Below are 13431 nucleotides of genomic sequence, written 5' to 3' on the forward strand. Positions count from 1 at the left end.
AAATTTAGGTAACAATCAATAAATCTTAGCACCCACAACCTCATTACCAAACAACGACTCCTAAACATAACCAACTTAGGACAAGCACTGGACAACAATACTTGGGTAAGCAACAATGTGGAAACAACAAGGGAGAAGGGTGTGAAATTCAGAGAATAGAAAGAGAAATTGAGAGAAAGGAAAGGTACTTAGAGAGAAAGTAGAGATAAGAAGAAAATACAACTAGAGGAGAGAAAGAAAACAGATGAGAGAGAGAGAGAGAGTTAGAAAGGGACATGAAAAAACCTAAGAAGAAGAAGATGAAGGAGAGGAGAAGAAGACTTGAGAAGTAGGATTCAGGAGGCCGCTATAGCTTAATACTCTTAGTTGTGATATGCCCTTTTGGGAAGGTTGAAGTGGTATTTATAGAGTAGAAAACTTGCTGCCCAAGTCTCTAGAAAGAGTCAGCTTGCTGCCAAGTCTCTAGAAGCTTCTTCCTTGCTGTCCAAGTAGCCTCTTGCTGTCCAAGTTCTAGAGAATTCTAGTTGTTGTCCCAAGTTAAACAAAAATAATTCCTAACCATTCTAAATACCACAACTAACATAACTAACTGTTAGACACTCACACACTACATGACTTATCCTTAGGCTACATCAGTTCCCCCCACGTTGGAAGAACTCGACTCCGTCGAGAATGCTTCTGATAGTCTCTAAAACAAATCTTCACAATGTCGCCGTAACTCCTTATCATCAATCCACGAGCACTCGGTTATTGGCTTATCTTTCCATCGAATAAGATACCTCCGTAGTATTCTTCATCGAGTCTTGGTAATCTTCATGTCCACAACGTCTTCAATAAGATCTTTACTCTTAGTAGCATTGACAGAAGAAACTGCAGGTACAGGTATTGCCTTTGGTGGATCCCCATTAAACATTGATATATCTGAAATATTAAAAATTGGAGACGTTTGCACATCCTCTGGCAGGTCCAAAAGATATGCATTGTCACCTAACCTTTTGAGAATACGAGATGGTCCGAACTTTTTCTTACTCAGCTTGTTATATGACCCCACATGAAATCTTTCCCACTTAAAATAAACCATAACCAAATCTCCAACTGAAAAAGAAGATTCCCTGCGATTTTTATCGGCTGCCTCCTTGTATTTTGAATTGGGAACTCGCAGTTTCTTAAGCACTTCTTCTTGCACACTCCTTGTATGGTCAATAATATCGTCTGCTTCAGCACTATCTTAACCATGATATGGAACTGGGAAACGATCAAGGATATGTGGAATGGGAAAACCATAAACAATTTCAAAAGGAGTCTTGCCAGTTGTTCGATTAGGAGAGTTGTTATAAGCAAATTCAGCTTGCGGTAGAGCTAAGTCCCATTGATGTGGCCTTTCACCAGCCAAGCATCTTAGCAGACTGCCAAGGCTGCAATCAACTACTTCCGTTTGCCCATTTATTTGGGGATGAGAAGCATGAAGATTTGTCCCAAGTTTACTCCACAAAGATCTCCAAAAATGACTCATGAATTTGGTGTCTCTATCTGACATGAATGTTCTGGGAATGCCATGCAACCTAACTATTTCCCTAAAGAACAATTGAGCTATATGAGATGCATCTGATGTTTTATGACATGCAATGAAATGAGCCATCTTAGAAAATCTATTGACCACCACAAAAATAGAATCCAGCTTTCTAAGAGTCTTTGGTAAACCTAGAACGAAGTCCATACTAACATCATCCCAAGCTTTATTAGGTATTGACAAGGGTGTATAAAGACAGTGTTCTGTGACTGTCCTTTGAATGACTGACATGTTTGGCATCGACTCACATAGCGAACCACATCCCGTCTTAACCTAGGCCAATAGTACCTCTGCTCTACAAGCGAAATGGTCTTTGTCTGCCCGAAATGACCACCTAAACCACCACCATGCGACTCGTGAATAAGTTTTTCTCGAAGATCTCCGTCTTCAACTTCAACTTGTCGACCATTTCTTGGGAGACAAAATTCTCCGTGCTCCCACCATCAACGATGATTGAACATAATTTGCCTCCTGCAAGGTAAGTAGTGCGAAAGAGACTACGCCCCAACCATCTATCACTTTTTTGGATCTTAGGAGTAAGCATGACTCGGTGAATGACTAAGATTGTCCATCGGTGTCTGCGTTTATCTGTTCCATGGCATCTTCGTCATCATTTTATCCTTCTTGGTCCAAACCATCCTCGTCAGAAGGATCATTCTCCTCTTGATCAATCAAATTTGATTGTGGAACAAACTTCTTCTTAGGACAATCTGATGATCGATGTCTTGGGTCACCACATTTATAGCAGCTGAATGGTTTTGAGCCAAGAATACCCTTATTCCTGTCATCTGCTCCCTGGTTAGTCCTTAAATTCTTCAGAGGGTTTGACATTATGGCTTCATGTGTTCCTCGGCCAACGATTTGAGATCTTCCTAGTGAACGTGACATAGTATTACGAAAGGATGATCGCTTGAGTTGTCTCTCGACTTTTACAGCACAACGGTACGCCTCATCTACTCGTGTTATGTCATGAAGCTCAACTTGATCTTGAATAGGGGGCGTAATCCAGCAACATAACGAGCGACACTTTGATCCTCATCCTCTTTCAAATCATTGCGTGCTTGGAGCAAATAGAACTCCTCGGTATATTCATCGACTGATCGGTTGTTTTGCCGCAAGTTGTGGAACTTTCTGAAAAGTGTCTGGCGGTAGTCAGACAGAAGGAACTTCTCTCGAAGTATAGCTTTCATGCGATCCCATGATCTGATCTTTTCCTTTCCTTTGCGTATTCTCATTTCTTGCACTTGCTTCCACCAAACGAGGGCATGTCTTTTGAGTTTTAAGCTCACAAACTTAAACTTTCTTTCTACTGACATGTCTTTCCACTCAAAGAATTGGTCGACCCTGTCAACCCAATCAAGAAACTCTTCCGGTTGCAAACGCCCCTCAAAGTTGCTTACCTCAACTTTAATTCCCTGATCCCAATTCCTCTCTGTGGTCATAGCAGGTCTATTGACTATTCTATTTACTCTACGACCTCAATTTGGAATGACTGGTTCAGAATCATCTTCATCGTCACTTTCTGGAGTGACCTCTCGGGGTATCCTATTATGGTGACAATTAGGAGGTGGGGTATTAACATTAAGTCCACGTACCAGGTTGGTGAGTTGGGCTAGTTGGTTTTGTAATTGTGTGATTGCCTCTTGTTGGCGTTGGAGGGCTTCATGCCAAGCCCCTCCTTGAGGATTCTGGTTGCCATTTGGTGCAAAAATACTAGATGCAAGTGATATAAAACAGTGCACAATGCCTAAAAGTAAATGATGACACTTAAAATGACTCGAAATGTTATGAGAAGGCACTTATCTAAACCTAGGACAGCTAACTTTGCAATAACTTATAGTTTAAGCTTGTTGGAGTTCTGTAAACAATTAATGTGCAATGCAATATGACGATTTCAACTAACTAAAACTACTATAAACCATGCTCTAATACCACTTGAATCAATCCTAGGGTTTAGAAATATGAAGATAACAATTGGAGTAAACCAGAACTTCAACAACTAGCAAACTATATTAATCCCAAAGTAAATCTGCAAACAAAAGTAGTAAAGTTAAGTTTAGGTAACAATCAATAAGTCTTAGCACTTACAACCTCATTACCAAACGACTCCTAAACATAACCAACTTAGGACAAACACTAGACAAAAATACTTAGGTAAGCAACAATGTGGAAACAACAAGGGGAAAGGGTGTGAAATTCAAAGAATAGAAAGAGAAATTGAGAGAAAGGAAAGGTACTTAGAGAGATCGTAGAGATAAGATGAAAATACAACTAGAGGAGAGAAAGATCAGAGAGAAAAAAGAGAGAGAGACAGAGAGAGAGACAGAGACAGAGAGGGACAGGAACGAACCTAGGAAGAAGAAGATGAAGGAAAGGAGAAGAAGACTTGAGAAGTAAGATTCAGGAGGCAGCTATAGCTGAATACTCCTAGTTGTGATCTGCCCTTTTGTGAAGGATGAGGTGGTATTTATAGAGTACGGAACTTGCTGCCCAAGTCTCTAGAAAGAGGCAGTTTGCTGCCAAGTCTCTAGAAGCTTCTTCCTTGTTGTCTAAGTAGCCTCTTGCTGTCCAAGTTCTAGTGAATTCTAGTTGTTGTCCCTAAGTTAAACAAAAATAATTCCTTACCATTCTAAATACCACAACTAACATAACTAACTATTAGACCCGCACACACACTACACACTACACACTACACACTACATGACTTATCCATAGGCTACATTATTAACTCTTTTCTTCGTGTCTTTAAGTTATATTAAAGAAATGTTTTAATATAGTATGTGATCGCCATAGTGATAATTGAAAACATATGTTGCACCAATTAACCGTTTTTTATTCAAATATTATAATAGAGAGGTTTGGTTACAGTTGTAAAAAATAATGGGTTATTTGCCTAATGGCCCCCTACTTTGTGACCAGCTTCCCGCCTGCCCCCCCACTTTACGAGAAATACCCATTTGGCCCCCTTCCGTTATAACACCGTTACTCTCTCTCCTCCATCTCTTTTTCTCTCTCTGTCAAGTCACGTCACATCATCTATTACGCCACCTCATCACCTTCTCCGGCAGAGGTCGTCGGCCGACCAAATTTCGGGCCGGCGACCTTTAAACTAAAAAAAAAAAAATCTCTCTTCCTCTCTCTCTAACACTACTCCGGCGAAGGGAGAACTTCCCCGAATCTCGGTCTGTTCTTCAATGAACAGACCGAGATCTGTTCAGTGAAGAACATACCAGGTCTGTTCAGTGAAAAACAGACCGAGATCTGTTCTTCACGAACAGATATCTGTCTGTTCTTGAAGAACAGACCACTCCGGCGAAGGTCTCCCTTCGCCGGAGTAGTGTTAGATAGAGAGAGAGGAAAAGAGAAAAAAAATTTAGTTTGAAGGTCGCCGGCCGGAAATTTGGCCGGCCGGCGACCCCTGCCGGAGAAGGTGATGAGGTGGCGTAATAGATGATGTGGCGTGACTTGGCAGAGAGAGAAAACATGATGGAGGAGAGAAAGTGACGAAAAGTTAACGGTGTCAAGAAAAAGGGGGCCATATGGGTATTTTTGTTAATTTGGGGGGCCAGGCAGGAAGCTGGTCACAAAGTAGGGGCCCATTAGGGAAATAACCTAAAAATAATTAATGGGGCGTATCAGTTGCAACGTCTATCTGTTCTTAGAGCATCTCCAATGCAAAACTCAAAAAAATCTCTATTCGTCCTATTTGTCGAGTTCCAATTGAGATTCTCACTCATAGGTGTCGAAAATAGAGATCCTCAATTCTTATATGTCTCCAATGCAACACTCTAAACTCTTTTATTTTACTTACGCGTCATGCTTATTTTTGTAAAAAAGTAATTAGTTATTTTGGAAATATACGAAGACTTGATTTCTATTGGTTGAAATTTAAATATTGATGAGTTTTACAGTTAGAGATATCTCAAGAGGACACTCTGAAAATAGAGTGTCCTCTTGAGATATCTCCATTCCACTCTCGACACATCATCTTTGAGATCTTAGTTGAGTTTTGCATTGGAGATGATTTTTTTTTTAAAAACTCAGAAAATCTTATGTGGCACTCCGAGTTTCTAAGATTGAGTTTTGCATTGGAGATGCTCTTATAATTATAATAATTATCGTTTTTAATACCTGATTTAGATGTCAATCATGTTATATTATATTTTGTTCTATATTGTATATATATTCCTCATGTGCTACATCTATTATTTAAAGATTTGTTTAGAAATTGATAAGATATCTATTTGTAAATCTGTTTATAAAAAAATGTAAACAAAAACAATATGTGCTGACTTTTAGTTTGGCAGGAGATCCTTTCGACCTTGGTTAGGAGTGGTGATGACTAATTTGTATACAGCAAAGGTAGAAACTTTGGAAGCAATTATCCAAAACCTTCCTAGCGTATATAAAGGTGTCATTGTTGAAGAGGTATTTTCTACACATCTATGAAATATAAAGCTAAATCATGTTGATGTGATTGTAAAATTTTGGATGAGTATTGTCTCAGTTGTGTTATGATTTATATCTAGTCTGTGTCTGTATTTACTCGAAGTAACAAATGGTTATATTGTGTATGTGCATATTGTCTCTTAGTTGAAAAACTCAGAATCCATTACCCATTGTTTTTGTTGAAATCTATCAAATAGGTTATGCCGGATTCTCCAGCGGATCGTGCGGGAGTACTTTTGAACGATGTTATCATCCAGTGTAACGAAAACCCTGTTCCGAGTTATCTGGAGGTATATCAACTAGACAATTTGTTGTTTGACCCTTGTACTTTATTTTTGTAATATTATGTACAAATTCTTTTACATTATGCATTTTTGTGAATGTAATTTGGTAAGAGGCTCTCTTCTACAATATATATTTGTTAATTTTTGTAAATGAGTTTGTTATTTAAAACAGTTTTTGGGAATGATATGGGACAAGATTGGAGAATCCGTTGAGCTGCTTGTGATTAGAACAAAAGATGGTGCTGCTACGACTATTAAGATAGTTGTTGAGGTTACTAGCTCAGTAACTCTCTTATATCCCTAGTTGGTTTTTGTCACGTTTTTAACGGTCTTGGTTTTCTACTGTGCTTTCTCAATTTGTTGATCAACCACTTGGTTTATATATTTTGGATTGTGTCACCCAAATCTTTCGTGTGACACAAGCTACGAGTTATGTACTGACACCTCACAAGTATACCTATAACTTCAACATTATCAGTCACATCTTTTAAGCTATGAAATAGTATTTTGTGTTTAATCTAAGTTATTTCCTTTGCAAAAATGGGTAGTAGTTTTGGTTTACTTTTGGGTTGCATGTTTTAAGGTGTTAGTAGGTTTTAAATATTAACCACTATGATTGTTTTCGGCGTGCATTGTCTTTTCAGGTGGCCAGTCCCAGAAATTTGTGAGCTTCCGATCGAAGCATATTGACGAAGCATATCGACGAAGCACTTGGTAAACAAATTTTTTATTGACTTATTTTACATCAACAATACTATTCACAGTGCACTTGTGAGCCACCTAAACTAGGCCTAGATATCCTTAGAACTAGCCTTTGAAAATCGATTTTAGGTTACTATAGTAATCAAGTTGAACATCTCTACCTCATGTTCTTTTATCATCCTTTTCCTTCTCAATTAGCATAATCAGAAATCAATCCTTGAGAGAGAGAAAGTGAAAAGAGTTTATATTAGTAATCAAGAAGAAGAAGAAAAGATGGAAAACCAAAGAAATGACAGACCCACCACCACCTCTACCTCCACCTCCACTCCCACCACCAATAATGTTACCACCACCACCACCGTTACTAGTAACGTTGGCACCACCATTACCTGTCCTATCACCACTTCCAATGTGTAAGAAAAGATAAATTGTATTGATTTCCTAGCTATTACATAAGATCTTTATAAAGAGTAATACAAGAGAGAAATTTAAGCAATTGAACAATGTGGGACTAACTATATATTCTAACATTTCCCCTCAAACGAATGACTTTTGCTAGTGAAAAATTCATGAGTTTGCTAACAAATTGTAGATTTTGGACTTGCTATCATGCTATCTTGTTTGCTTTCTTGGTTGCTATCTTGTTTGCTATCTTGTTTGCTATCTTGGTTGCTATCTTGGTTGCTATCTTGGTTGCTATCTTTGTTGCTATTTTGGTTGCTATCTTGTTTGTTGTTGTTGTTGTTGGCTCTATTGCCAGGTTGGCTCCATTGCCAGGTATTTTCTCTATTTAAAGAGAATTGTGTTCTCTATTTAAAGAGAAAGCGGACAATTATAACCCATTGTCCGATCGTGGGCAGAGATATACTCCTTGCTTTTAATAGCTCTCACACATGATTATTCCTCCATATAAAATGCAAATCCTTGATCATATAATTTTATCCTTTTTCAAACACTAGCAATCACCATTCTTAATCTTTCTCACTTCAATTCTTCTCTATACTCTTTTATCTCATCTCCTCTTCATTTGATCTTATGAAAACTAAGGAACAATAGTTTGAGAGTTCTCAACTTTGACATAAGAAGTATGAGCAAATCAACTAAGAGAATAAACTCTTTTGCCATTAAAGAACCCACAAACATGTTTTCAAACCATCAAAAGAAAACCATCTTTGAGAATAAGCAAGATTTCTTTGATGCATTCTATCAAACACTTAATGTGCATCATATTGTAATCAAGATTTTTGACAACTATAAGTATATTTTCAAGATAAACATGGGGTATATAACTATTCTAACAAGAAATCCATGAATTCTTTTCCCCCTCTCTAATAGCTTTCCAATTTCTCTCAAAATATAACTTCATGGATCATGGATACACATAGATTTGATGTTGTGGAGGACTTGATGATGGGCCTATAAGGTTACCCTAAATAGGTCTACACCCGCAAGTGCACGGGTGTCAAGTTGTAATAAATTCCGGTAAGACCGGTTCGTTCCTCAGAGACTAAGTGAAACCTATTCTAAGACTTGGAAGTAACACAATTTTTCTTCAAAGTTGGTTTTGGTGATAAAATACTAAAATAAATTATATAGACAAGTACAATAGAAGGAAATCAATGGGGAGAAGGTCTAGGGTTTCGAATCCACTCAAACACATGCATAAGGATCGACTTAAATCTAACATCTTTTGTGGGTCACTATGATCAATTTTCTAAAACTCTAACTATTACCTATCAACTAGCAAGTATCCACCATTAAAGAACCTAACCTAAACATGGTGGATCAAGCTTCAAGAAGCATAAGTAATGAAAGATTAGACATGTCTCCACAATAGACTATTAACTAAGAAGTATTGGCCATTAAAGAGACTACTCTAAACATGACGAATCAACTCGAGAATTTACTCTATGAAGAAATCACGAATATTATTGAAAATGAATGCATATGAGATGCTTATCAAACTAGTAAGACATTACATCAATATCTCATGCAGAGTTTTAGTATCATCAAAACCCTAGAATCAGAAAAGATTAGCTAAACATTGTTATCAAAGAAAGTTTAAAGAAGAGTTTCATTACAAAATTTAAGATTAAGAGAAAAGATATCACCAAAGTATTAGATTTCTTATTGTTGGTGATGAATTGATGAAGAACTCCATTAATAGATTGACATGAATACCTAAACAACAATTCTCTCTGTTTTTATTCCTCTCTCTCTCTCTTTCTCTCTCACTACAATTATTTCTCTCTCACTGAAATTACAAAGTAGTAAAAGAAGAAGTAGAAAACTCCTCTCTCTCTCTCTAAACCAACCACTGTTTCTAGCTCTCTGTTATTCTTTTTCTCTCTCTGATTTCTGTTTAAGTCGTCAGCTTCTCTCTATTCTTCTCCTTCTCTCTCTCTCTAGAATGATTCTTTGAAGCTCAGAGAGGAAGCAGAAGACATTGAGGGAAGGTTCTCTCTTCCAAAAGTGATCAGATCCCCTCCAAAGATGAGATAATTTCCTTCTCTCTGTTCTTCAATATATATAAGAGAATGAAGTAGTTGCAGTTGTCCTTCTCTGTCTATAATCTTCCTTCAATCCCCATACACGATTTCCTCTCTCTCTACTGTTTATGGGAAGATCACTTTAATCAATCAATTCAGTTCCTCTTCTCTGTCTAGATCCGCTTCTCTTTGATTCTTCTATTCCTTGTAAGAGAAAGAAAAATATTCTCTCTCTAACTGTTTGTGACTCTTTCCAAAAGAATATTTGATTTCCTATAACCGAATGAAGCTTCATCCTTGTTATCTCGAATCTCTTTTAATCTTTCAAATCTTCATGATTTCCTCATTTCAGTCCGGCTCTAAAAAATCAATTCCTTCGAAAATCCCGGTTCTCTGTCTCTCTAATGTTGGCATGTTTAATGGAAGCAATCTCTGTTATATAACCAAGAAGGAGAAGAAAATCACATCCTCTCTCTTTCCATTTGAAGAGAAAAAGAAATTCTCTTTCTATCTCTTTGTACCAAGAATATTCAGGCCACCATCTCTCTCTATTTCAATTTCTTTCTTAATCACTTTCCTTTCTCTATACTTTAATTTTATTCTTTCCAAATTAATTGGAGAAGATAAGATATAAAGAGAATAGAAAGAGACTTACCATTTATCTAGCAGCAACCAATGTGGAGATGTTGGCTGTCAATTAGGTGGTGGTTGTTGGAATTATAAAGAGGATGATTTAGTGTATCATGGGACAATACAAGATATTACAACGCGAGCCTAGATGACGCCATGTGACCGGAAAGAATTGCAGCCGTTAGATGCCTCTGGGTGTAAGATAATATATTGTGTTAGGTTCGCATAATCAAGGAATCTAAAAATCCAGAAATGCACCGTCCCTATGACAGAAGAGAGCCCGCACGCGATATGCTCTTTACACGTGTCCTTTGTCATTGATTTAACTTCGACCCAATCTTTGACCGGGTGTATCTTCCTCGTGCGGATCCCGATTTGACATCTGTTTTTGCTGTTGGACTCGTCTTGGGATCTACTTTTCAACCGAGGACCAATGTGACCAAAATTTCCAGAATCACAAATGACCAAAATGCCCCCAAGATCTATTTCTCCCGATTTTAGCTATTTTTCACACTGAACGCCGTAAAAGACACCTGAGAAAGAGAAATAGACAATTCATCAGAGTAACTGCTCGAAATTGACTAACTAATCCAAGTTAAAAGAATCAGATGGGACATTTTCATGTCTCATCAAACATCCCCAAACTTAGATTTTGCTAGTCCTCGAGCAAAACATAAAATAAAACTAAACCCACTTCACCACTTTCGTAGGGAATCACGATTGCACTTAGCACGTGCAACAAGCCGTTAAACCTCTAGGTTGCCCAAGAGGACGAGTTTTGTCTCGTGAGGGTTTGCAGTGAATATACCCACAAAATTCAAAGATCAAAAATGCAGAAGGGTCTAAATATGTTGTGGACCAAAAATGTTTATCCGGTAAAGTTTCGAAGGTTAATAGAAATGAAATCTAAGTCGACCAAACCATACAAATGCTAAAAACTCCTTCACTAGTAATCAAGACCCGAAGTGTACGTGACCAGCCAATATGAGTATCATTTCAGTTCTGAAAAGACAAGACCTTGATTACCGTCTCGATACATTTCGCCTCGACTACTGCCTCACGGTCATACACTCAAAAATTAAAGTCACTCAGAAATGGCTCACTCAATGTGCGAGTATGAGTATGAAAGAAAACTCAACACATTACAAAAGATGGACTAAATTTCTTTATGAACGACTGATCTCATAAAAAGGAAACAACCACTAATATGGAATGGGGAAGCTAACCTACTCTTCTCACCTGATCTACTATCTAACAGTGTTTCCTAGAGGTCAATAGAAACTAATGATAATGTGAACCAGAACTCCTGAGAACTTGACGTCTTCAAATCTTCAAGAATTTCTTCGAAGGATAAACACTTAAACTAAACAAACATTTTTTCTTTGATTTTTCTATTTCTTTTCTCTTTTTTTTTTTTTTTTTTTTTTTTTTTTTTTTTTTTAATACACTTTTCTGGTAATCAAACTCAAATACATAACGTACTTTATTCACATTATTCTTTCCTTAGGTAAAATTCTCTTCATTTTGCTTCATGCCTTATTCTCAGGGTTCTAAAATATGGATTTCTATCTTCCTCTAGTTGACACTGTTTTCAAGTTTCTCAGACTACAAGAGAAGGGTTTACTTCCTGATGACATCCCAAGTGGTTGTAAAATTTGAACTCAAGAGATCAAATGAGTTCTTCTTTCAATATTGCGAGGTTGAGTAGCTCTTCACTCTACTCGGAATTAGCTCAGAAGAGATCACTCAAAACAACAAGAAAGGCTCAGAATCTCACATGGGTTAAGTCTCCACTAATGATCGATTAAGTTCTCTCAGAAAAGTCTACTCTTCACCTATCTAACACTCACATGGCTAGTGCACAGATAACCTCAAGACTCGAAATTCGTGGAAAAACCTTTAGCAAAAGTGTAGTACAACCAACTAGACTCTATAACTATTAACAAGCAAAAATAACTAGACTCACATTTTCAATCCAAAAATTTAAAATTTTGAAAAATTTTGAACCCTTTTGAATTTTTGAAATAAGGACTTAGCAAAAAATTCATTCCCCTATCCCCAAACTTAAACCGAACATTGTCCTCAATGTTCTGAAGACTATGCAAAAAATAATAGGGTGAAGGGAAAGATATTACCTGATTCGGAAGTCCTAAGCGTGGGTTGCCTCCCAGAAAGCGCTAAGTTTAACGTCTTCAGCCAGACGAAACAGATGACTCGAAAAAATAGAAAGAATTATACCTACTGGATTACAAAAGTGTAACTAACTGTAAACCAATAATCGATACATCTGTGGGTCCACCCAAAACACAAAGTTTTCAGTGAACGATAGTCTCACATTTTTGTAACTTGGTGATAGTGTAAGTGAGACTATCAAGAAAGAAGGGCAATCCCCAAACTTAGACGACAATAAGGTCGTTAAGTTTGGCACCGCACTAGAGAGATCAAAAATCGGATAGAAGGGGTCATTATATTGATGATAGACATCGGGAGAGAGTGTTTCAAAATCTACACATGTATCTGAAAGACAAAATGCACAATTATCTAGAGGACTATCAATGATACCCGGATTTAAACTAGGGTTCTCTAAAACAGGTACTTCGGGTTCCTTCAATGGAGAAACCCTACTATCAGACTCAAAGTCCCTAGAATTCGGGTCGGATAGACATTCTGTAATCTCTTTTATCACGATGTAATCGGGGTCCTCTAAAAATTCTAGATCATCGTCTAAGTCAGACAGGTCATTACACTCATTTAACAAATTGGTCAACCATGATTCATCGTCCTTAAGCGAGTCAGGCGACTTCAAATCAACAACCTCTCCATGTTGGGACCACGATCTATCCATCTCTCTTTCAATTTTTTTTTTTTTTTTTTTTTTTAAACACGAAAACCGAGGAAGCACTACGAAGATCTTATGAAAAGTACCCACTAACAGGGGATTCGTGGGTGATTAGAGAAAGTTACCTCCCGTTCGAGACGGGCGACGACCTTCGCAGACGACCCGGGCCACTCTCCCCGCGAGTGTTCGAACCCGAGGCTTCGTTTGATTTTCGGTTACAATTTAAAAGCCCTCCAATTTAGGGTCAAAACAAAAGAAAGTACTAAAAAGTCTAAGTCTCTCTCTCACCAAAATAAATACAAAATAAAATAAAAATAAAAACAGTAAATTTCTTCTTTTGAGGTCCTCCTCCTTGTTGCGCCTCCTCTTCAGCTCCTTAGTGTTCTGCACACCAAAAACAGAGAAGCAAGTCAAAGTATCCAAAATTCAAAACTTACCAAAAATAAAAACTTTCCAAGATTAGAACAA

The 13431-nt window shown here is 37.5% G+C and overlaps 1 protein-coding gene across 1 annotated transcript; it reads left to right on the plus strand.

Moving 5' to 3' along the window:
• The first annotated feature begins 201 nt into the window (after nucleotides 1-201).
• On the plus strand, nucleotides 202-7277 carry LOC147558291 (uncharacterized). Its single transcript, XM_086659918.1, has 5 exons — nucleotides 202-398; nucleotides 5870-5998; nucleotides 6217-6309; nucleotides 6476-6586; nucleotides 6948-7277. Exons 2-5 carry the CDS (start codon nucleotides 5909-5911, stop codon nucleotides 6969-6971), a joined length of 318 nt encoding a protein of 105 aa, XP_086516044.1. The 5' UTR covers nucleotides 202-398; nucleotides 5870-5908; the 3' UTR covers nucleotides 6972-7277.
• The last annotated feature ends 6154 nt before the right edge of the window (nucleotides 7278-13431 follow it).

The sequence above is a fragment of the Eschscholzia californica genome, unplaced genomic scaffold (genome assembly GCF_041429995.1).
Source record: "Eschscholzia californica isolate CP2 unplaced genomic scaffold, dmEscCali1.0.p SCAF_2, whole genome shotgun sequence".
Classification (NCBI taxonomy): Eukaryota; Viridiplantae; Streptophyta; class Magnoliopsida; order Ranunculales; family Papaveraceae; genus Eschscholzia; species Eschscholzia californica.

Bases quoted from the DNA above. Each gene is read 5' to 3' on its own strand.
- LOC147558291 (XM_086659918.1), top strand. From the start codon at position 5,909: ATGACTAATTTGTATACAGCAAAGGTAGAAACTTTGGAAGCAATTATC. The intron at 6,310-6,475 runs GTATATCAACTA...TATTTAAAACAG, and splicing joins CTGTTCCGAGTTATCTGGAG to TTTTTGGGAATGATATGGGA. The intron at 6,587-6,947 runs GTAACTCTCTTA...TTGTCTTTTCAG, and splicing joins TTGTTGAGGTTACTAGCTCA to GTGGCCAGTCCCAGAAATTT.